Source organism: Citrus clementina, unplaced genomic scaffold, assembly GCF_000493195.1.
Source record: "Citrus clementina cultivar Clemenules unplaced genomic scaffold, Citrus_clementina_v1.0 scaffold_2, whole genome shotgun sequence".
Classification (NCBI taxonomy): Eukaryota; Viridiplantae; Streptophyta; class Magnoliopsida; order Sapindales; family Rutaceae; genus Citrus; species Citrus x clementina.
The window spans coordinates 26,589,513-26,612,397 of record NW_006262688.1 but is presented as its reverse complement, the minus strand read 5'-3'; the positions used below and the strand labels follow the sequence as shown (position 1 = coordinate 26,612,397).

General features: G+C 34.0%; 5 protein-coding genes across 6 annotated transcripts; 2 read left to right on the top strand and 3 right to left on the bottom strand.

The window, feature by feature from the left end:
- LOC18052862 (formin-like protein 5) lies at positions 1–5,292 on the top strand. The gene is made up of 8 exons (XM_006448028.2): positions 1–734; positions 951–1,076; positions 1,349–1,446; positions 1,535–1,652; positions 2,851–2,970; positions 3,083–3,195; positions 3,278–3,432; positions 4,048–5,292. Exons 1-8 carry the CDS (start codon positions 296–298, stop codon positions 4,784–4,786), a joined length of 1,908 nt encoding a protein of 635 aa, XP_006448091.1. The 5' UTR covers positions 1–295; the 3' UTR covers positions 4,787–5,292.
- Positions 5,293–5,449: 157 nt separating this feature from the next.
- On the top strand, positions 5,450–8,657 carry LOC18052863. Of its 2 annotated transcripts, XM_024191575.1 has the most exons (8): positions 5,450–5,539; positions 5,675–5,878; positions 5,991–6,066; positions 6,199–6,271; positions 6,381–6,476; positions 6,761–6,811; positions 7,339–7,707; positions 8,296–8,657. In XM_024191575.1, the coding sequence occupies exons 2-8, from the start codon at positions 5,677–5,679 to the stop codon at positions 8,638–8,640; spliced, it is 1,212 nt and encodes a 403-aa protein (XP_024047343.1). In that variant the 5' UTR covers positions 5,450–5,539; positions 5,675–5,676; the 3' UTR covers positions 8,641–8,657. The 2 variants fall into 2 exon arrangements, with proteins under 2 accessions (XP_024047343.1, XP_024047344.1); XM_024191576.1 differs by lacking the exons at positions 5,450–5,539; positions 6,381–6,476 and having other exon boundaries at positions 5,614–5,878.
- On the bottom strand, positions 8,592–12,074 carry LOC18052861 (purple acid phosphatase 8). Its single transcript, XM_006448025.2, has 6 exons — positions 11,704–12,074; positions 9,878–10,034; positions 9,623–9,730; positions 9,397–9,524; positions 9,155–9,283; positions 8,592–9,067 (listed from the first exon to the last, which is right to left on the bottom strand). The coding sequence occupies exons 1-6, from the start codon at positions 11,890–11,892 to the stop codon at positions 8,792–8,794; spliced, it is 987 nt and encodes a 328-aa protein (XP_006448088.1). The 5' UTR covers positions 11,893–12,074; the 3' UTR covers positions 8,592–8,791.
- A 1,472-nt stretch (positions 12,075–13,546) lies between these two features.
- LOC18052860 (purple acid phosphatase 8) lies at positions 13,547–16,491 on the bottom strand. Its single transcript, XM_006448022.2, has 7 exons — positions 16,180–16,491; positions 14,997–15,153; positions 14,752–14,859; positions 14,483–14,610; positions 14,237–14,365; positions 14,015–14,082; positions 13,547–13,906 (listed from the first exon to the last, which is right to left on the bottom strand). Exons 1-7 carry the CDS (start codon positions 16,360–16,362, stop codon positions 13,693–13,695), a joined length of 987 nt encoding a protein of 328 aa, XP_006448085.1. The 5' UTR covers positions 16,363–16,491; the 3' UTR covers positions 13,547–13,692.
- A 3,943-nt stretch (positions 16,492–20,434) lies between these two features.
- On the bottom strand, positions 20,435–21,763 carry LOC18052859. Its single transcript, XM_024190913.1, has 3 exons — positions 21,586–21,763; positions 21,212–21,474; positions 20,435–21,007 (listed from the first exon to the last, which is right to left on the bottom strand). Exons 1-3 carry the CDS (start codon positions 21,761–21,763, stop codon positions 20,435–20,437), a joined length of 1,014 nt encoding a protein of 337 aa, XP_024046681.1.
- Positions 21,764–22,885: the final 1,122 nt, after the last annotated feature.

Below are 22,885 nucleotides of genomic sequence, written 5' to 3'. Positions count from 1 at the left end.
CGAGTTATTGGAAATTGTAGGCGCAGCCACCATTTAAGACTCACAAGCGAACTCATCAGTGCTACGGCACATTACGTAATGCGTGTTCAATAAGCCAAACCCTAGATCTCTCTAAGATCTCAGATCTCCTCAATTCCACTTCCAATTTCGTTTTTTCTTTTTAATTAAACACAGATCTATCTCTACACTGCACATTGTTATGATAATATTGACGTCGAACTAATCGGAAAAAACAAAGTTAGAATTTTTTCTTTTTTTGTTTGTATGTGCGTGCTTAATTATTAGTTTTAAAAAAATGGCAATGCCTGAGAAAATTCAGCAGTTGCCGGCTGACGACCCGTTTGTGATGTGGTTACGGGGCGAGTTTGCGGCGGCGAATGCGATCATCGACACGCTGTGTCATCACCTGCGGGTGATTGGCGAGCCAGGGGAGTACGATTTCGCCATTAACTGCATTCAGCAAAGGAGGTGCAATTGGAACTCGGTGCTTCATTTGCAGCAGTACTTTTCTGTTAGTGAGGTAATGTTGGCTTTGCAACAAGTCGCTTGGAGGAAACAGCAGAGGTCTTTTGATCATCATCATCATCATCATCATCATCATCAGCAACAGCATCATCTTAATAGAACTAAGAGATCTGCTTTTGTTAAGAAGGATTTTCATAATAATAATAATAATAATAACAACAACAATCATGCCTTTGATTCCAATTCGTCAGCTTTCGATGATAAAAAAGGTAACTTTTTTCTTTTATTTTTTTTCCTCTTTTGTTGCCATATATGTATTGGTACGTTTTCTCTAATTAGAAAACTGGATTTTGTTCTGGTTGGTGGTTATTTAGCTTGTGGGCACATATGGAAAGTACATCAATTAATATTTATGTACATATAGCAAGTATTGGACACATTTTTGGAGGACATATTGTTATTTCATTGTGTGTGTATTGGAGCAGATGTTGTTATGAAAGCTCATGATGATGGAAGCGCAAAGAGTTTAGGAAATTCAGAAATCACCCAGGTTGGTGATGCCGAACCTAAAGCTGAGGCATTGGATGATGGATGCACACCAAGCCTTAAAGGTATGCCCTTTTCTTTTTGGCTTGGGAGTTGGGGGGTGGGGTGATTCTGCTTGTTAGATGGTTCTTTACAATTTGCGTTTAAAGTTTAATTGCCATTTTGTTTGGATCTAAATGATAAATTGGACAATTATCTTCCATGATTGGGCACTAAACAGCTGCTAGTTTGTGTACTTGTACAATGTGAAAATTGACTGTTGTTGGGCATAACGGTTTGATGTTTAACTTGTGTTATTTTTGTACTTACTTGGATTCTGTATTTATGGTTCCCCTAGAGAATGATTCACAATCCGTCCAAAGTCAGAACGAGAAGCAGAATCAATCTATGGCTGCAAAATCTTTTGTTGGTACAGAGATGGTGGATGGCAAGATGGTAATGCAAATTGATTCATGTATTGTATATAATGTTATTGTTTCTCTTGCTTCTTCCCCTTTTAACATCTGCATGTTTTCATCTCAAGGTAAACGTGGTCGACGGACTGAAATTGTATGAAGAAGTAAGTGGTAATTCAGAAGTTTCAAAACTGGTTTCATTGGTTAATGATTTGAGAACTGCAGGGAAAAGAGGACAAATTCAAGGCAAGTTCACTGCTTTTTTCAATTTTTTTTCTTTTACAAATCCGAGTATCCCTTTCTCTCTAGAGGTCTTTGCACTTTCCCAGAACTGTATATGATCCTCAAAAAGTTCTTTTTTTACTTGGAAACATTTAGTGCACCTTATATTAGATAACTTTTGTCTGTTTTCTGTTATTGGATTTTAACCCCCAATGCCTGGCCCTGGAGTGATTTTTAGGGTTTTCAGAGTATATATATACAATGTTACCCTAAATGATAATTGTTGAGACACTGAATAGGAAATTCACTGTTCTTCTACTTTATTCTTATTAACAAAGTTATTTGTTTCTTATTAAAGATGAATGTTGCTTCCTTTGAATAATGGGTTACCATGGTCAAATGATTCTTCTGATGTATAAGGATATGTCCATCTTTGGGCAGCACAACAAAGAAAATACTTTTTCATAAGGCTTTTAGCTTGATTTTTAGTCTCTTTTGATTACCATTTTGGGCTTTAATCAGTATCATAGGTGTACAAACCATGTGAGCCAATCTATTTTGCTTAAGCTTAGAGTGTCCACTCTGATGGAGCATGTCCTTCCATGTTTAAGTGCTATATATCTGTAGTATTTACTCATGAAACGTTCTGGGATTCTGTTTCAACACCTTTGCTGCCTGCGCCTTAGGTTTGCAAGTTTCTTCTTAGTATCAAGAGAAGGGAAGTCAATTTAGGTGTATTTACTACAGTCTACTGACAGTTTGTTATTAAGAGTTTTCCTAATAATTTTACTGGGGAGAAATCTAGGGTTGAAATTCAATGGTATGGCCATCATTGTGCTAGTGTTGGAAATACCGTTTAATATATGTCAGTAATTTGTCGCTTTTGCAGAATCCTAAAGCTGTTTGTCGTGTATGCAGTGTGCGCCCGCAAAATCCAGAGCTAAATCTTGAAAGTGCTACAATTGTTGCTCCTACAGTTATTTTTAATATTAAAACTTTAGCATTGATCATAAACTGTTGCAAAGTTCAAGATGTGCTCATGTGAGTGACAAGCAGCCTGCAGTTGAGCTGATGCTTGTGTGTGTTAGTTTCTATGATTTCATCTATTTTTACACAATATTATGAACAGCTTTCTCTGAAGCCTTCTAATGTGTGTCAAATTGTAAAAGTATGTAGTACTTGAATGTTAATAATTGCCTAATTTCTGTTCAACAAGAAACAGGTCCGGCATATGTGGTCTCAAAGAGGCCCATAAGGGGACATGGAAGAGAGGTGATTCAACTGGGCCTCCCTATTGTAGATGGCCCTCCTGAAGATGAAATTGCAGCAGGGACCTCGAGAGGCAAGTTCCAGTTCTGGATTAATTCAAAAAGTACTTTGTTTATGTTCCTTTTTCGTTTCTGAATAACGAAGAATTGCTAACCTTGTTTTGCACTTATAAATCAACTTTTTAGACCGGAGAATAGAACCCATACCTTCCTTGCTTCAAGATGTTATTGACCGGTTAGTTGGCTTGCAAATCATGACAGTGAAGCCGGACTCTTGCATCGTTGATGTCTTTAATGAGGTTTTGTAATTTTGATATTGTGCTTAATGATTTAAGATAAATGTAAAAAGTGAGAGAAGCTAAGTTTGTGATGATTCTGCAGGGTGATCACTCACAGCCTCACATTTCACCATCTTGGTTTGGAAGGCCTGTTTGTATCCTGTTCCTGACTGAGTGTGACATGACATTTGGCAGAATGATCGGAATAGACCATCCTGGTGATTATAGAGGCACTCTCAGGCTTTCTGTTGCTCCCGGGTATTTGTTAACTTCCCTTTCTCTCTGAGTTTCTCTGCTTGTTGCTGTTTGTAAATATTGGCATCAATATTCATTCTCTAGAAAATGCCACCCTAGTTTTTGATCTTTTTGTGGCGTGCATCAAACTTGGCAAATATCTGGAAGTATGTTAATTGTCAAGTATTTAGTCATAGTCATAACAGAAGCTGATAGACTGATAGTCCCAATGAACTGGTCTGAGGTGCCATATCTTATACAGTGGCCTTCTGGAAACCATTTTTCAGTGATGTTACTAACTCATGGCCCAAAAATACGACTGCTTTATTCTGCTGTCTGAAAAACTTGAAATAATCAGCCAATGTACTAACAAATAATCAGATATACTGAAAGGAGGTTTTTCCTAATTGGGACCTCCTCAGACGGTATCTATACCGGCTTTATCATTATCCTTCTTCATCACAATACCGAGCTCCTCTAGGTGCTTTAAAATTGTCCTTAATATGAACGAATGCAGTGCGCGCTATAAGCAACACATTAGAATTTATTTTCTGATCTGTTAGATTTATTTTTTATTTTTTGAGATTCCCCTTTAAGGTTTGACATTTGTGGTATTCTCTCAATTTTGTGAGAACACAGATCTCTGCTTGTGATGCAAGGAAAATCTGCAGATATTGCTAAGCATGCAATTTCTTCCATTCGAAAACAACGAATTCTTGTTACCTTTACTAAGTCTCAACCAAAGAAACTGACACCTACTGATGGCCAGCGTCTTGCTTCACCTGGAATAGCCCCATCACCCCACTGGGGTCCGCCACCTGGTAGACCTCCGAATCATATACGCCATCCTACTGGCCCCAAGCATTTTGCACCAATTCCAACAACTGGCGTACTGCCAGCTCCAGCAATTAGGGCACAAATTCCACCAACGAATGGTGTTCCGCCCATTTTTGTTAGCCCACCAGTTACCCCGGCAATGCCTTTTCCTGCACCGGTTCCCATCCCACCTGGTTCAACAGGATGGACTGCAGCACCACCAAGGCATACTCCTCCTCCTCCTCCACCTCGCCTTCCTGTCCCTGGAACCGGGGTTTTCCTTCCTCCACCAGGTTCTGGTGGTTCATCATCTCCTCGACAAGTATCAAGTGCTGCAACTGAGCACTTAATCCCAGAAATGGGTTCCCAAGCAGAGAAAGAAAATGGTTCAGGGAAATCTAATCATGAGACAAATGCTCCAAAAGAGAAATTGGTTGGGGAAACACAAGGGCAAGGCTGCAATGGTAGTGTGGACGGAACTGGTAGTGTTAAAGCAGTGATGAAAGAAGAAAACCAACATCAAAGTGTCGAAGATACTAGTGTAGCAGGCAAGGATAGCTAGTGCAGTTTAAAGAAGGGAAGAGGGAGCGGACTGTTAAATTGGTTGAGGGGAGAGGGAAAAGGATAGGCTGAAGATTGCAAATGAGTTTGAAGCAAATGTAAAAAGCGGCTGAAAATTCAGGACTTTTGACATTTACATATTCTACCACTACTGTCATCAATCATGGCTCATGGGACAAAGATGGGAGGAGTAACTAGTCGGTTCTTTTTGCAAAATCCATTGTTCCTTTTATCTTTGTGGCTGTCACGTATTATACATATAATACATATACACACGTGAACTCTTTCTTACACTTGGTGGAAAACTCATTCTTAATTTAGTTGTTGCTCATTTTTCTCCCAGATAAAAGTTTTGTTGGCGAAGGACTGATTTTTTGTTTATTAAGTAATTCACTTTCTGCTGGCCGGGTATGCTGATCTTGGGTTGGTGTGTTCTTTCGGCCGCGTCCATATTATATGAAAATAATACTATCTACAGAACAACGGCCATACAGCAGATACAACCACGAATGTGCAATCCAAGTTTCTGGTTACAAACGCAGCTCTAGATTTTTTTTTTTTTTTTTTCCCTTCGTAAGTGATAGTTGTCAACTACCTTCAGTCCGATTTTATTACAAATTCAATTTTTGAAAGAACTCGATTAAAAAAAAAAAAGGAAATGAAAAAGAATTTTATTGAAAGGAACTGGGTGATGATGGGAGGAGTTGGGACAAACCGATTTGGGCTTCTTCATTGAATTTTGAGTGAGGCCCAGGTGGAATTTCAATTTCATATCATATGCACTTTACTTAATAGATAAATACGAGTGTGTGTGCCCCTCTCTCTCTCTCTCTCTCACTCTCGCTGTGTGTGTGGGCTATTAATCAATTAATGTTAATGAATTAATTAGCAATGGCGACGGCGGAGACGGAGAGTGAGCGAAGGAGAGTAATAGTGAGGAATATGCTGAGCAAGGAGGAATGCGAGGAATTAGAATTGATACACAAGAGCTGCAGCACAGTCGGGTACAGGCCCAACGTATTCTCGACAACACTCTCTCACCTGATCGCCACTAATTCTTCTCACTTCATCGTCCCCTTTGTTCCCATCCGAGGTCAGACTGACTCTGACTCACCTCTCCTTTCCTTCTTCTTCCTCTAAAGCAAAACACAAAAACAAAATCATATTTTGCATCTGCCTTTATGTTATTTAATCTTCAATGGCAGAGCGATTGAAAGAAAAGGTCGAGGAATTTTTCGGTTGCGAGTTTGAGCTCGTTATTGAATTCACCGGCTTAATCAGGTTCATTCTTTGCTTCGGCTTCTTTTGTATCCTTTTTTTTTTTGAATAATATTAGATTAGGTTAGAGTATATAAATAAATAGATAAATATATAATAATGCATTATCATCAATTACTAATTAGTAATTAGCAGCTGGGCAAGAGGAGCAAGTATTGGATGGCACTGCGATGATAACCGCCCCTATCTTAAACAACGCCACTTTACGGTCTGTCTGTCTGTCTGTTACTCTGTTTAGCTAGTTAGTTGTATCTCTTCCCTTTGTTGTGTTCATTTCTGCTCACAATTTTCGTGTTTCTGTTGTTCTAAAATAAAAGGCAGTCTGTTATTTGAATAGTTATGGTAAGGATTTTCAAGGAGGGCTTTTTAGGTTCCAGGATGGGGAACCAAAAACTTTTGCTCCCTCGGCTGGAGTAAGTGCTGCCATCACAATGCTTCTTAAGATTTTTTTCCTTCAGTAAATAGGTTTCAATATAAAGACATAAAACGGTGTGGGTATGCTAATATGAGAATTCTTAAAAACCGAGCCTCAGTATGACAAGTTACAAGGATACGTATTTCCACTATGTAGAGTTTTACTGATTGCTGTGGTAGTCTCTCAAACTTATATTCAATTGAGCACTTGAGGCTAGTTGTAGGTTGTCATATAAGTTTTAGTGATACAAGATTTCATACTCATTGAATTATTGTATTCCAGGATGTTGCGATGTACACAGCTGACAGCCGCAATGTTCATTCCGTTGATGAGGTTAATGCTTTCTATTCTCCTCTGTAGTCTTTTACTCTCTTGGTGTACTGTATTCCATTCTTTTTGGTTAAAAGATTGTCGTGCAGTTAGAGAACGCATCCATCTCTCTCTCTCTCTCTATTCTCTCAGATTTCATTGTGGGTTCTGCAGATTGATTACTGTTTGAACTAGGGAGAGATTGATAATAGGGATGTTTAATTTATGCAATGACACCTATTAGGAGAACATTGTTTAATTTATGCAATGACACCTATTAGGAGAACATTCATTCATAAAGAAACTTTGTGTAATTAATTAGCACATTACTCTGGATTATAACTCGGACAATAATCTTCTTTATGGTTAAATCATAACTGGGTATTTTTTATACTTATTTTGTTTCTGAGACAAAAAAATAATAATGATAATAATAAACTAAAAAAAATCAAAACTTTTTTTTTCCTTCTATTTGGCAAAACCAGAGCGAGTTATACTTTTTATCTTTAACAGACTATCAATTGAATCTCATGCTATACATCCATTTCCAGGTAACTCATGGGGAGAGACTTACTCTTACTTTATGGTTCAGTCGTGATAGTTCCCATGATGAGGATGCTAAACTTATTTCCATTCTCTCACAAAAACTTCTCCATAGGTCAGATAAGGTGCCGCAGTTGTGCCTACCATTACCAGCATCAAGTAATATGTACTGGTTTAGTCCCAATCAGGCTTCTCCTGATGAGTTGGGATGTAATATATGCTGGGCAAGAATGAATGTCCTTGGTTATGATATTTATTATTCTCAAAACACAAGCAGCGCCTTGGATTGCTCAGAGCTACTGTTGGAGCCATTGCAATTAGCTAGAGGAGATAACTTGTTCCACCAACCATTTGCCAATATTTTGCATGCACTTCAGGTATTTCAACTGTTTTCCCTTGAAAACATGTTTTATTGTTGGCATTCAGAAGATTGGATTTGCCTTTACGTAAATAGATTTGAAGCACTATAATGGAATCGGTATGCTTTATCCAGTCTTCATGTTAAAAAATTTAAAAGCTATGATTTTTCTGTCTTTCCCCATTTTGGTCCTCTTTTCCGTGTCTTACAGATATCGATTTAATGGCTAAATACTTCAAATTGGGAGCTGCATGGTGTTGCTTTACCATTACTGCTCTCTGTGTTTTAAGAATATTAAAGGAATATATGTAACCAAGAAAATTTGAATAACTCTAGTTCTCTTAATTTACATGTTAGGGAATGTATTAATTGCACCTTCTCAGTAGGTGAAAGTCTTGGGTGCTTTCTTTCATAGTGGTGTCTGGTGTGGTAGAAGGACTAATGACTTTCACAATATTTTATTGCATGATTCCTTTGGAAATATTTAATCTCTGTAACATAGAACACATGGTTCTGTAATGCAAATATGCATTATGCCTGCTGAAATGTACATGTAAGAAACATGATGTGGTAGTTTTGACCTAATTGACTTTGTGTTGCTAAATAGGTAGTCCAGTTTTTCCATTGGAAAGCCTCTGAGTTCCCTACTTCCAAATTTGAAACAGAAGCTAGCAAGGTGTTGCACTTATCACAATCACAAAAGGAGAATATTAGCAACCTGAAATCTGTTTTTGTTAAGAATAATCAATTAGCAGAGACTGTGTTCCGTCCTGTGATCATTAATGAGAAGGAGCAGCAGTCCTTCAGCTGGGCCAATTTTTCTGCTGCAGTTACAGCGTGGGAAGATTATATCCGTAAGTTACATAAACAATTACTAAACAGCTTACCACACTGGAGAACTCATCAATCAATTTTCAGCTGTCCATTAGATGAATCTTTAGAAGGAACTTGAGTATCATGTTAGCTGCTTAGAAGTTAATTGAATTTTTATCTTATTTCACATATACTTCAAGTGGTGCATTGTTTCTCATTTTCACTATTGCTTTTTATATGATGGCTACACATTCTTCTGTCTCCTAACACTAGTTATCGATTCTGAACTCCTAAGCAGCCTTGAGCGGTTCCTTAGGGATGCTCCATTTGTGCAGAATGTTACCATGAACGTCATAAAATAAAACAACAGCTTCAGATCGAGTCATTTTAACTGACATAAAACCTTGACCATCATAGTAGAGCTTCAATTCTTCAGGACACCACCAATTTCTATCACCTCTCCAAGCCTTAGAGCCTCCTCCACTTGTTAAAAATTCAATTCCGTTGCTACTTATATGCTGCAAGCAGTGGTCGTGTCCATTCACGTACATATCTACATTATTTTCCTGCAAATGAAAATACAGATCATCTTCTTTAGTTAAGTCATGCATCTTAAAACATCATTTTCTGATAGATGTAGCTAAATTTTACACCTCAAGGATTGGGAGAAGCCGAAGTAGGAGCTCTTTGGTGACACCATGGTGTCCGGCACTTTTAATTGTATGGTGACCAACTACTATTTTCCATTTAGCTTTGGAATTCTTCAATGCACCATCCACATCCTACGCATTTTGCAAAATTGAAAACACACCCATTGTATTATTTAAACTCAAAAGTTATTATTATTATTATTTAATATTTTCCATGTGATTTTTAGGCAAATTATTACGATTACCTTTAAGAGATCTGAAAGGTATTCTTTGCGCCGGTACACTCCTCTCCAGTCGTAGGTGCTGTCTCCAGGGTCTTCAAAGTACTCATCAACAAATGGAGTTGTATCCACAAAGACAAATTCCGCAATTTCTGAAAAATTAAAATGAAACAAATTTATCAGTCATAAGCACAGAATAATTACCAAGTAAAGAATCATAAAAAGGATAAATTAGTAGTAGCAATTATACCTGCATCGAGGATAAATGACCTCGAACAAAGCCATCTGCTGTCCTTTCTAGTCAGCACAGGGCTCAGCTGTGCCTCGACATCGCCTCTGTAGTCATGGTTGCCCAGAACTGTCAAAACCAAAACACAATACAAAATTATTTTTACTTACAATTGCAATAATGGAGAGAAATAAAATAAAACTACGTCCTAAGTCATTTTGGTCGTTGAATTAAAAATCAGTAAAAATGACTTGATTAGAATTGGAACTCAGTTACCATTGTACCACTGCTTTTGCAAGCTTGGAGCAGTGTAAATGCTGGTGAACGAGTCTAAGAACGCTGGATCCTCCTCTCCTGTCAACCCATCTTCATAAAAATTATCCCCAGTTGAGATTACAAAATCTATCTCCAGTTTCTCTCCGATTAATCCCATCTACAGAGTATGATTAAAAAGTTAAAATGTTATATAGTTCTTTATTGAATAAAATCTCGAGAATAGGAGGAAGCTAAAAATATTATTCAACTCGATCTTGCTCGTATATATTTGACATATTGAATTTAATTAGCCATTGCTTTCTTTATTGCTGTCAAATTTAGTTTGCTAAAATTATTAAAATAAAACTAATATTGATTGATTTGGATAAATTGCTATCACGAAGAGACGTATTGCACTGTCAATCAATAGAAAACAAGAAAGAACCCAAAAAATATGAGAAACACATAAATCAAGTGACTGTGTGTCAATCTGCGACTTCAATCAATATCGAAATTAATGCCAAAGAGTTAATGGTTGTTTGAATAACCACGTTTCTATTATTAGAGGAGGTAGGGTATGTGTGCATGAACTTCGTCGAATCTCTACTTAGGTAAACTGACTTGGCGTGTCGTATAATTACCACACGTGTCTTATATTTTTTCAAAGAAATAGAAGGTCATAAATAATGCAAAATATATGACAATGTTATAACATATCACATCAGTAAGTATCAGAGATTTTTTTCTTCTTAAATGGAAACTCAAAATAGAGTGATACTATATATAAAAATTATTATACAAACTAACATGAACATGCTTTAATATTATTAATAAATACTGTATGTCCTATATTTTATGAAACATTATTGTTTAAAATTATTATGCTGTATCTAAAGGTGCCTCCCACATTTGGGGCTCTCCCCATAATACCTCATGATCAAAATTAAAAAAAAAAAAAAAGAGGATATGCTCTGCGTAAGTGGTGAATATTGATGCTGATGTAAATGTTGACAACTTGAAAAATATTCCACATCCATATGGAATATGCAAGGAATTATGCCATCAAATTGATGAGCTTCATAGCACAAAATTTGCAATCAACAGCGACCTGCTTTGAATGACTTGACTTACATGTATGCCTATAATTTGTTACCTATTTAAAGAAAACAAATCGACGCTGCTTTTAGAGCAACTGTACGTGAATTGTGTGACTCTTCAATATAAAAAGCCACACACCCACCATAGATGTCACATGACACGTTCATTATCTTTTTGAACTGAACATAAAGTAAAAGTTAAAGGCTATTTTAAGATACAAAGAGTATCAATACAATTATTATTATTATTATTATTATTACATCATATGTAAGTCTAATTTTACTATATTAATTTATTATATAGCAGTGTGTCTTTCTTGATGGTTGAACCAAGAAGATTTAGAAAATGACACATTTAATATTGGCGATGATATGAAAAGCACGTAACCTTTTTTTCGTTCGTTCGTTCGTTTATTTATTTATCTTAGGATGATGATGATGATGAGCCCAATAGTTTCCAATCACCCACACAATTTCCACATAATAAGAATATAAGTTCAATGATAAAATGACAAATGAATATATAAAACAATGAACAAACAAAATACTATGTATTCATATTAACAAATATAAGTGGAATCTTAGCTTGAAAATCATCACGACCAAGAGAAATTAATTAAAAACGATGGAAACATGTTAAAAAAATATTTCTCTGTATATGCACGTATGCCATTCAAATTATATTTAGATGTTCCATGCATGAATCAACATTAAGTCCATTGAATTAAGAATGACAGATTTAATTAGGACCTGATAAGCGACTAGAGACTGGTTGTATGATCCTCTTCTTCCCCAATCTCCGACGACCAGAAAGCTGAGGGAGCCGTCGTGCTTTAGCCGGTGCTCGAAGCGTTGAAGCTCGGCGGCGGATAGCCGTAGACAGGCAATGAAGATTATATGAAGAAGCATAAGTTTCTTGAAGGGAATTTGCATGCCCATGTTAATTGGCTGATGATCCAGAATTGTTTGACTTTTTTGATTATCAACCTATCGATGCCTCATTTTATATAGCTTTTGTAGCGGAAAAAGTGCAGATAATTTTCTAATACATGACAACCACGACATATAGAGTCGTGATCTATGGCGATTATGGTCACCTAAATTGTTGATTAATTTGCTTCTTTTTCATGGTGCTTTTTATCTAACGACGTACATTTTAAAACGGTTGATTAATTCACGCAATTAATTTGTACCCATCGTAGAAGGCTTGACGTGGTGTACATCTATTGGAGAAATAGGTTAAGTAAAGAAAAGAATCGGAATATGTGTATAAAATAAGCAACCACCAACTTGATCCCTTATGTAGCGTGACTCAAAAGAAGTGCCAATTCAGAAATGATATTTCTATAACTATGTAAAAATTAATTTAAAAAAAAAAGTAAATTCTATGATTATGTATAAATTAATTTAGTTAAATAGGTAGTATGAATTTGTGTAGAGTTTAGGCTCTTTGGGCGTTGTTTTGGAAAAAAAAATTATAATAACAAATTGAAATTTTTTATTTTATTTTTATATAAGACTCGAGAATGTGTCTAATAATTTGAGAATGATGGAATATCGTAGAAATAACTGGTTGATGCAATTAATATATATATATATATATATATTTTTTTTTGGTTTTTCCCGAATGGTGTTTTTTGCAGGTTATTATATTACTCATCTCCGATTTGTCAACGTAATACAATGAAGTGGAGAGCTTTTGTGGCGATTATCCTGTGGAATATTCTTCTGACGTTTCAACATGTCGAATGAGAATATTTTTGGAATATCTTTATGCTTTATACCTTTCCAATTAAATATCTTCTTTATCCATCAACAAGCCAACAACTACTGGACGTCAGTGGATTTATGAATCATGAAATTCAATCGTCGTTGCATTTTCATGCATTAAATTTTTAGTGGTAAATAGGGTAAATGCTCATTTAGTTATTATATTTTAACTTAAATGTTAGTTTAATTCTTACATTTTAAAAAAATACCTTAAGATGCTCCTGTTATAAAATATATTACAATCTTTTACAACCCTACCCTTGACTTTAATTTCTTTTGTAATAATACCCTTATACTGATATTCTCTCCTTCTTGAGAATATTAATGAAAAGAAAAAAAATGTTAATTTATCAAATTAACCTTAAAAGTAGTATAAAAGTTTCTATAATTTTTTATGTTATTATTTTACTTTTAGGATTAATTTAATAAACTAATTTTTATAAAATATCTATTAACAAAATTATTACAAGGATATCGAACACTGCTTTAAGTTAGTAGATATTAGTTTATTTATAAATAAATTATTAGCAAGATTGTTGCATGGATACAAAAAATATTAGTTCCTTCATAATGTTATTTATTGGTTAATTTGTTAATTAAAATTTTATAAATAAATTAATTAAATGTCAAGAATATTATTGCAAGGCATTATTATAAAAATAAAGAAAAATAAGGATTAAAAATATAACATATTTACCTATAAGGATGTTTTGAGTTTTTTTTTTTAAAATATAGAGATTAAACAATAATTTAAGTCAGAATATAGAGACCAAAGGAGATCGTCGTAAATACTTTATAAAACCAACCAAATAGTCAATTACAGTACCAATAAGTTTTAATGTTATTAATAGCTAGACTTGGTGGAAATTAACAGTCGGGCCTACAAGATAGAGACCTTGGTCTCTTTCATACATAAAGAAGTTACAAATACATAACATTACAATGAGAAATAAAATAATTAAGACTACCTTAGAGAGCAGAGTAAAGCTGTTTGGAAGTGCTCCATTTGTGGATAACGTTGCCAAAGATATCATAAAAAGCAACATCAACTTCGGTTGGGGTGATTTGAACCGACATAAAACCTTGTCCATCGTAATAGAATTTATCTTCTTTTGGATTCCACCAATCAATATCTCCTTTCCATGCCTTTGAGCCCCCTCCACTTGTCAAAAATTGAATTCCACTGCAAAATTAATTATAATTTTAATAAAATGATCAACTAGAGCCAATCCTTAATTTGATTAATTTTATACTTGTGAATGGGCTTTTATATATTTTAAAAACTTCGTACCTCTCGGTGCTACTGATGCGTTCCAGGCAATGGTCATGCCCATTAATGTAAAGATCAACTTCGTTTTCCTGGAGACACAAGACAAGATAAATGTCTTTTTTCACAAAATTTGTTTGCTCCCCACGAAATAAGAAATAATAAAATTTCAGCTGTTAATTAATTTAATTAGTTTAATATTATCGGCAAACACGGATATTAAAAAATAATTAAGTGATAGATTACCTGAAGGATTGGGAGGAGTTGCAAGTTAAGCTCATGAGTGTTACCATGATGGCCGCTACTTTTGATTGTGTGGTGACCTACTACTATTTTCCATTTTGCTGTTGATTCTTTCAAAGCTGAATCAACATCCTGCTTGCCCAAAACTTTATAAAGATTAGTAAATATAATAATAAATTAAATCAATTCAGAAAATAATAGAGGATATAATTTTATTTAATCTTTTTGGGTTTAACAAAATTAATTTACCTTGAGGAGATTTGCAAGGTAAGATTTTCTGGGTTGAATGCCACTCCAATCATAAACATGGTCTTCCGGATCTGTGAAGTACTTATTAACAAAAGGAGTCGTGTCCACGAAGATAAATTCCGCAATTTCTGCCCAAAAAAAAAAAAAAAAATTGCATATATTTATATCACAAATTAAAATCACAATTAATTAATTAAATATTCATAAATAGCCCAATACTACTATTAATTAGAAATCGAAAAGAAAATAAAAGATGCATAAACAATTACCGGCGTTAACGATGAAAGACCTCAAGCAAAGCCATCGGCTGTCTATGTCTCTAAGTACGGGACTCAATTGTGCCTCAACGTCGCCTCTATAATCATGATTGCCCAGAACTGCAAAAGAAAATTAATTAATTAAATATCTGTTAATTACATACTTTGCAATTAAACCAATAAAAATATGTGCATAATAACATAATTTATATGAATTGAATTGAATTGAATTGAACGGAGTGGTGTTTGAATATTACCATTATACCATTGTTTTGCCAAGCTTGGAGCAGTGTAGATATTGACAAATGATTCAAAGAATGCGGCATCGTCCACACCGGTCAGTCCATCATCATAAAAATTATCTCCGGTTGATATTATGAAATCAATCTTCAGCTTCTCTCCCACTATTCCCATCTATATTTCAACCAACCAAATAATAAATAAATAAATAAATAAAATTCAATTTAATTGTATATATTAATTATAACCTCACAATTAGGTGGAATGTTATCACTTCGTACATCTAGACATTACCCATCAGGGGACAAGAAACTCACAGTCCTCGTAAAATTGTCGTTTTCAATAAAATAACTTGAAAAAAATGAAATCCTTGTAATTTGAATTTTTTTTGTTTATGTGTTTGCATGTGGAACATGAGTGGTGTCATTAAGTTGAAGGGGACATTATTTGGGATGTCTGCTTTCTAGGAAATTTCTTGCATCGTTTTCTTTTAGGCCCACAATTAATTAACTCAATTGCATTTGAGGGAAATCAAGCGCACAGAAACTTGATAATTACAATGCGTTTTAAGATTTCAACAACAAATAATTCAATTAAAAAAAAAAAATAAACAAACCAACCTCATGGTGTTGTTTCAGAGTTGATTCTTGAAGTCAAACAAAAATTCTTATGGGCGAACTGCCATAAATATTTATTTTGGTGCCGTTGTAATTGGTAAATCCTGTGAACCGTACTAAAAAGCATAAATTAATTGTCAAACAGCCAATTAGATTAAGACGCTTGTCATTTTTCCTATTGCCCCACTTTTAATTGGCCTCAATGCAGCATGTCATGCAGCAGGGAGAAGAGAAAGGATATGGAATCTGAAATGGAATTATCCTCTCTTTGTAAAGCCAAAAGAAAAGGAGAAACGAATATAATAAAGGGTTCTGAAATTGACACCCGGGGTAGGTGTCACGCTTTCACTTGTTGGTATTTCTCTTCCTACATTTGTCAACGTCTTTCTCTCGTTATAATACTCGAAATTCCTAGAATATTAATGCATACCGTGTGAAAATTTTACATCATTTGATTAACATGTTCAAGTTAAGTATGTTTTAATATCATCATGATATGTGTATATTCGACATGATCAAGAAAATTAACTATTAAGTGATATAATCAATTAAGGAGGAAGATTGAATAATAATATAATATAACCTGGTGGGCAACTTTAGTTTGGTTGTAGGCCCCTCTTCTTCCCCAATCTCCGACGACCAGAAAGCTCAGAGACCCATCGGGTTTGGCCGGGTGTTCGAACCATGGAAGCTCAGCTGATGAGGGGCAAAAAACGTACAAGCTGCCTAGAAGAGCAATGAACGTAATAATAAGTGTTAGGCTCATGGCTCTGTTCCTCAGACCAGCCACGAAATGAAAGCGAGGGAGGAGTTGAGGAAAAAGTAGCTACCAGAGAAGCTAGCTTTGGTTAATGAGTTTATGCACGCGTGGGACTTGGAAGGCAAAGACTAAGGTTTATATAGACCATGTCACCAGTTTGAGATAATTAATATCATATAAAATACAATTTAATTAATGCACACAACTTGGCACGGTGTGAATTACTTTTACAGTGACGTGTACCGAAAACGTTACCAAAATGGTCTATGCGGGGCATCCACAAAATATTGCCACGTATACTCTTGATCTAATTATATTATTTTTGGGATAACGATATCCAATTTTATTCATTTTTAATTTGCTTATTATTCATTGGCTAGGAACCCATACTCCATTTGAGTGACCTAGCAACCGAACATTAATTATCGATCTATGGATTTTCTGGGGTAAAAGCTTGTTTAGTCCCTATATTATGAGGTTAGTGTCCATTTAGTCCCTGTATTTTTAAAAACACCTCAAAATGTCCCTGCTACTAAATATTGACACTTATGCCATTATTTTTTTTTTATTTTTAACTTACTTTTACAATATTACATTTTTATAATAATGTTTCTTTTTTAGATATTAATAAAAAATTAAATTATCAAATTAAACTCAAAAATAAAATAAAAACAAAAAAGGTATATATTAATTTTTGTGGAAGCTCACGTATGTCTAAAAAATTAATATCGTAAAAAATTACATTATCAATTTTTTAGAAAAATTAATATTTTAACTCAAGAGTGTGTTCCACAAAAATTAATATATATATTTTTTATTTTATTTTATTTTTTGGTGTTAAAGTGGTAATTTATTTTTTTTCTTTTTAATAATGTCTAAAAAAATTATTATAATAGGGTTATTTTTTTTCTTTTTAATAATGTCTAAAAAATTATTATAATAGGGCAATATTATAAAAATAAGTTAAAAGGAACAAAAGATAATGGCAAAAGTGTCAATAATTTAATGGTAGGGATGGTTTGAGGTATTTTTAAAAATATAGGGACTAAACGAGCACTAACTTCAAAATATAGGGACTAAACGAGCTTTTACCCGGATTTTCTGCGTGTTCTTGGGTTCTGCAGACAAATTTGCATTATTGTTGTTCTGGATAATGTGCATGATTTGCTTTTTTCTTGAAAATATATTATATGTGCGTGATGAAGTAAAGTTGAGCTGGGGACATGCACTATTTCAGACATTATTGTTGATGTTATATTTAAATATACACAACTTTAAATTATGAAAATGACACTAACATATTAAACCGTTTGGAAAAGTTAATTAACTAAAGTGGTTCCAAGTAAGAATCCAATATCTTGAAGTCGATCGATCTTTTGGCATATGGCTTTTCACGGGGACAAGAAGCACTTTTGTGAAAAAAAAAAAAAGTCGGTACTCGTGGCTCTTGCATATTGCATATTGCATATTGTAAGGCTTAAATCTAAAGGTGAGAAAAAGGATTGAAGTATAGGTTAAATTTTTCCATTAACAATTAATTAATGTCTCTTTCTTGAGATCATCTCGTGAGTAATTAAAGTATGCTGAAGTTATTTTTTGAGTCCAACAAATTATTTTTTACATTGGAAAATTTCAGATTTCTCTTTATCAATTTTTTAAAATAAAAAATTCACTTTATACGAAATTTTCATAATTTCAAAAACATTTCTTATGCAATCAACAAGAAAATCAATATCATTAATGTCATATTTGAGCGAAGAATAAGTATTTCTAAGGAATCACAGTGATTTGACGTGTAGTCTTTGTTTATTATTTTGGTCCCGGGATAGGATCATCACCACAAGAAATCGGCACCAGATAAGACATGTTTCCACATTAATCAATTATTAATTATTTCATTTCAAATTAGTTAACTACTCCCCTACTTATCGTCTCACTCAGCACTCAACTGCAGGCTCGTTGCTTACTTTTATTTATTTATTTGAAATTCTCATTAGAAAATTTAAGATTCACTCAAAAGAGGGACACACAGGTTAGTTTGTATTCCTGGCAATCCTAAACTACTTTTATCTTTTGTGTAATTTATTTATGGGGATAAAGTTTTTGGTTTAATGCTTTTGACTATCGGTTAAACTTTTCGTATTGATTTAATATTATCACTATTAAAATATTGTTATCCATTTTTATTAAGTTTATTATATAAGGGTCATACTAAAGTAGCAAGATTAGGTATGAATTTTCATTCAGTGGAGGAGAGTTGCTTGCTTCCTAATAGTTCTCTAGATTTACACCAATTTTTGCTTTATTGTTCTGATTTTACAAACTGACTTTTGAAGGCGTTTTACTGATGATAAGGGCTTTTGGGAATAAATGTGTATATTATTAGAGTTAATTTCATATTATACCACTCATGAATTGACTTTCTTACAATCGTTCCTCTTATTTTTAAAAAAGTAATGATATAGTTACAAATTCTTGTACAAACTTATTTTATACAAACTGATGTAAAATTTAATATTTTTTTTCTTACTTTACACTTGATGAAACTGATAAAAAATATGAATTAATTTTTTTTAAGATAAGGCAACCTTATAAAAAAACAAAAAAAGCTATTAGCCAGTAATACAAATAAAGAAGCAACGCAAGATAAAGAATAAAATGAGAGAATATATTATTAGAGTGATTTTATTCATTCCAATTGTGTGTGTACAAAACAAAAAGATGAGCTCTCCTTTTATAGTTATATAATCACTCCATAAAATTAATGAAAAATTATGAATCATAATTCCTTGTGAGATAGTGAGAGTTATAGGGAAGCCAAAGGTTGCTAATGAGAAATAGTGAGGAGACTAAGAGATATATGTTATGAACATCCACATTTATTTTAATAAATTCATAACACTCTCCCTTGGATGTTCATTACAAAGAATGTGCCTCATTAAAATCTTTACATAATTGTTATTGTGTAATAACAATCAAATTAATTAAGAGAAGATGAAAAGTCAAATCTAAAAGAAAATTTCTCTATTTATTAGATAATAGAGAATATACAAAGATGAAAAATTGTGATGCCACATCACCTCCTCAAGTCCCAACTTTATATATATACTAGGAAATAAAACAGCGCTTCGCGCGGCTTTAGAAAATGAATTTAGTATTATCAATTTTTCTTTCTTTACACTCGATCAAATTGATAAAAAATATAAATTAATTTTTTTAAAATGAGCCAGTGTTATAAAACTAATGTTATTTATGAAAGTTAACTATTTTTTTGTTAACTTTAAAAATATATATTAACGTGTATAGTCTAAGTGTACATACCTTATACCTTTTGTAGTTAATAAGTTCCAAATTAAATTTTGTAATTGAGGATCCTTAGCATTGAATTATAAAAGAAATAAGTAAAATACATGTAAAGACTTTTGTAATTTATTTCGCATCGTTTGTAGCTGCGTAGGTGAGCAGTTGTTTATATCAAGCTTGCAGCTATGGCAAGTTCCAATGGGGATTAGCAACACCTAGTGCCAAAATGTTCTTTATCTGTATATAAACCATGTCTCCATGGATTAGAGAGAATGAAAGGAGAAACAATTGATGTAAAAAAGAATGCTTCTTCACGTACTATGTTCTTTGGCGATTAAATCCTCCATAACAACTTGGAAAACTCAGCCAAACTACCATTTTGTTGTCTCGATAGTTCCTTTGATTTATCCATTTGTCTACTGAATAATTAAAACACATAATAAAAATCATTATTATAGGGTGAAGTAAGAGGTTGCAATGTATAAATTAAAATTTAAAATATAATCTAAAAATGTGATACCTTGATTTTGTGAGCTGATGTTTGTATATTTTGAAATACTTCTTTGTAGACAATGTTTTTTATGAAGGTTCGGTCTTCTACCTCTTGATCGGCATTTAGTATGGTCAATCCTTCTCTTGTGGTAACTCGAGACACGGCGACATATAATTGACCATGTGTGAATACTTGCTTAGGGAGATACAAGCCAACATGTTTAAGAGATTGTCCTTGGCTTTTGTTGATCGTCATGGCAAAACATGGTGCCAAAGGAAGTTGTCATCTGTTAAGCTTGAATGGCCATCTTGATTCATTAGGAGACATAATAATTCTTGGAATTGTGACATTTTGTCCAATATTTGTTCCAGAAATGATGTCACCTCTAATGGACCATTTACCAAGACGAGTGACAATCAATCTTGTGCCATTGCATAGGCCTTCTATTTGATTTAGATTTCTGAGAAGCATTACAGGAGCACCTTCCTTAAGTCGTATGTCATGATTAGGGATGCCATTGAATTTCAAACTATTCAAAAATTCAGTTGGATATAGAACATCTTCATCATTTGTGTTTGCGCTTGCTTTGCATATACTGTCTGAGCTAAAATAGGTTCTCCCTTGACCATGTATTATATTCATAATCATCTCGTTCAATTCATGCACCATTTCATTTTTTGGCGTTAATATTGCTCTTTCTTTCAAATATGCTGGATCACTGTAGTTATGCTGAATTGATGGGTAGATAGTGTTGACTATTGATTTCATCAGATTTTCTGATGGTTTCTTACAGATATCAGAAGGTAGTTTAACTAAATCTCTATCAATGTCATCATATAATGAACCATCTCCAATCTGTAACAACCATTTGTCAAAAGAAGCTATTTTAGCAGCCTTAGAGCCACTCACGCTTCCATTATAGAGCCTCATATTTTGTTTGAGCTCATAAATTTTGAAAAATGGCCACAAGTAGGATGAGTTAAGTGAAGCATCAACAATGTATGCTCTTGTCCCCTTTGGCACAACTGGCAATATTTGTCAGAAATCGCCACCACATACTATTATAAGTCCTCCAAAAGGTTTAATAGAACTATTTTCATACATTGTTCTTAGAATATCTCTCAAGGTCTTATCCAAAGTTTCAAAGCAGAACTTATGTGCCATAGGCGCTTCATCCCAAATGATCAAAGAAGTTTTCATAAGAAGTCCAGCTAATAAGGTGCCTTGTCGGATTTCACAAGTAGACTCTGCTGTCACATCCAAAGGAATATGAAATCGCGAATGAGCTGTCCTACCATTAGGCAATAACAAAGTTGCTATACCTGAAGTTGCAACAGGCAAGACTATTTTAGAATGTGATCTGAGCTTTACAATAATTGTATTCCACAAAAATGTTTTACCAGTACCACCGTGTCAATTGATAAAAAATAAACGCCCTTCTTCATTGTCAACAGAATGCATTATTGCTTCATCGGCTGATTTTTGGCAAGCATTTAGAGCAGCAAACGATTTCTCATGCAACTTCTTTAATTGATCACGATCATAATCAAGCTCTTCATTGACCAATCGGTTACCTGAATCTCTTATCAAAGAAGAATTAGGAAGTGGCATTCCATCTGTCTCTCAAACTTTTTCCCATTTTCAACATGATAGTTTCAATCTCCAACAATGTGTATGCTTCAACTTGTTGCTCGATTAACTGAAGATCTTTCAATCTGAATTTTTTCCTTTGCAATGAAGTTATGTCTTCTGATAAAGTAGTATAATTAGATTTCCAAAGTTGGGGTGCATCAGAAACCTAACAATAAATGAGTATCGTGACAAAAAGATGTCTTAATTCATTTCCAGTCGCCCATATTGCAGCTTTAGTCAAGCAGTTGATCCATTCTTTATCATCGTCTAATAATCCCAAAGCATAGCACGCAGCTTTAAAAGTTGGATATGTCACTCCATTTACTGTTCTAATACTTTCAAATGAAGTGCTTCCTTTTACAAAATTGAGCAACATTCTCATATAAAATCGTTCTCCACTTGAAGGATGTGCAAAGTAAATTCTTCCGATTGCTAAGCCATTTTTTCTCCTAGTCCATGTTTTGTCTTTTGAATTCCATACCCAACATGTAGGGAAATCAGAATAAGTTAACTCTCGTGCATCATCATAATTCTTGTTTGCCTCCAACCATTCTGTGAAATTTGTTTTTTCTATTCCACGTATGGTAAGCACATTTTCTAAGCACTTAGATTCTTCGAATATTACTGTATGCTCTCCCGGTAAATGGAACGGCAATCTTTCAACTGCTGGTTTTCTGTAATGTATGTCAAATTGGAAGATTCGCCAGCAAGCTTCGATTGCTGATATATATCTGCAGTCCAAATATGTTTTGATCTCATCCATTTCTTGGGTAGTGTCAATAGATTCCATTGTTGCAGTTGTTCTATCAGACCCTTTATGGACATACTCGAAAAGATATTTAACTGATCTCGAGTAATTACAAATCTCAACATTAATATGTGCATCAAATTTGACAATTAAATTCCTGTGATAAGGGACCACATATCGATTATCAAAGAAGACACCTTTCTTTTCAACATGAATACCTGTATTTCTCCTTTTATAGACTGGAAAACCATTTGTATCCACCGTTGTCTGATCATTAAATTTTTTTGGAAAATGTTTTGTGCACTTGTCTTGCATCATGCATGGAGAGTGAGAATTGTGTTCCACAGGGTCCA

Coding starts and splice junctions, on each gene's coding strand:
- LOC18052859 (XM_024190913.1), bottom strand. CDS start 21,763: ATGCCACTTCCTAATTCTTCTTTGATAAGAGATTCAGGTAACCGATTG. Junction 21,475..21,585: donor TGTTGACAATGAAGAAGGGC/GTTTATTTTTTA, acceptor TTGCAACTTCAG/GTATAGCAACTTTGTTATTG. Junction 21,008..21,211: donor CTTTTGGAGGACTTATAATA/GTATGTGGTGGC, acceptor TGGTTGTTACAG/ATTGGAGATGGTTCATTATA.
- LOC18052861 (XM_006448025.2), bottom strand. CDS start 11,892: ATGGGCATGCAAATTCCCTTCAAGAAACTTATGCTTCTTCATATAATC. Junction 9,731..9,877: donor GCAAAAGCAGTGGTACAATG/GTAACTGAGTTC, acceptor TGGTTTTGACAG/TTCTGGGCAACCATGACTAC. Junction 9,525..9,622: donor GTCATTTATCCTCGATGCAG/GTATAATTGCTA, acceptor TTAATTTTTCAG/AAATTGCGGAATTTGTCTTT.
- LOC18052862 (XM_006448028.2), top strand. CDS start 296: ATGGCAATGCCTGAGAAAATTCAGCAGTTGCCGGCTGACGACCCGTTT. Junction 1,077..1,348: donor ATGCACACCAAGCCTTAAAG/GTATGCCCTTTT, acceptor TGGTTCCCCTAG/AGAATGATTCACAATCCGTC. Junction 1,653..2,850: donor GAAAAGAGGACAAATTCAAG/GCAAGTTCACTG, acceptor AACAAGAAACAG/GTCCGGCATATGTGGTCTCA.
- LOC18052863 (XM_024191575.1), top strand. CDS start 5,677: ATGGCGACGGCGGAGACGGAGAGTGAGCGAAGGAGAGTAATAGTGAGG. Junction 6,067..6,198: donor GAATTCACCGGCTTAATCAG/GTTCATTCTTTG, acceptor AGTAATTAGCAG/CTGGGCAAGAGGAGCAAGTA. Junction 6,477..6,760: donor CTTTTGCTCCCTCGGCTGGA/GTAAGTGCTGCC, acceptor ATTGTATTCCAG/GATGTTGCGATGTACACAGC.
- LOC18052860 (XM_006448022.2), bottom strand. CDS start 16,362: ATGAGCCTAACACTTATTATTACGTTCATTGCTCTTCTAGGCAGCTTG. Junction 15,154..16,179: donor AAACTAAAGTTGCCCACCAG/GTTATATTATAT, acceptor GTTGAAATATAG/ATGGGAATAGTGGGAGAGAA. Junction 14,860..14,996: donor GGCAAAACAATGGTATAATG/GTAATATTCAAA, acceptor TTTCTTTTGCAG/TTCTGGGCAATCATGATTAT.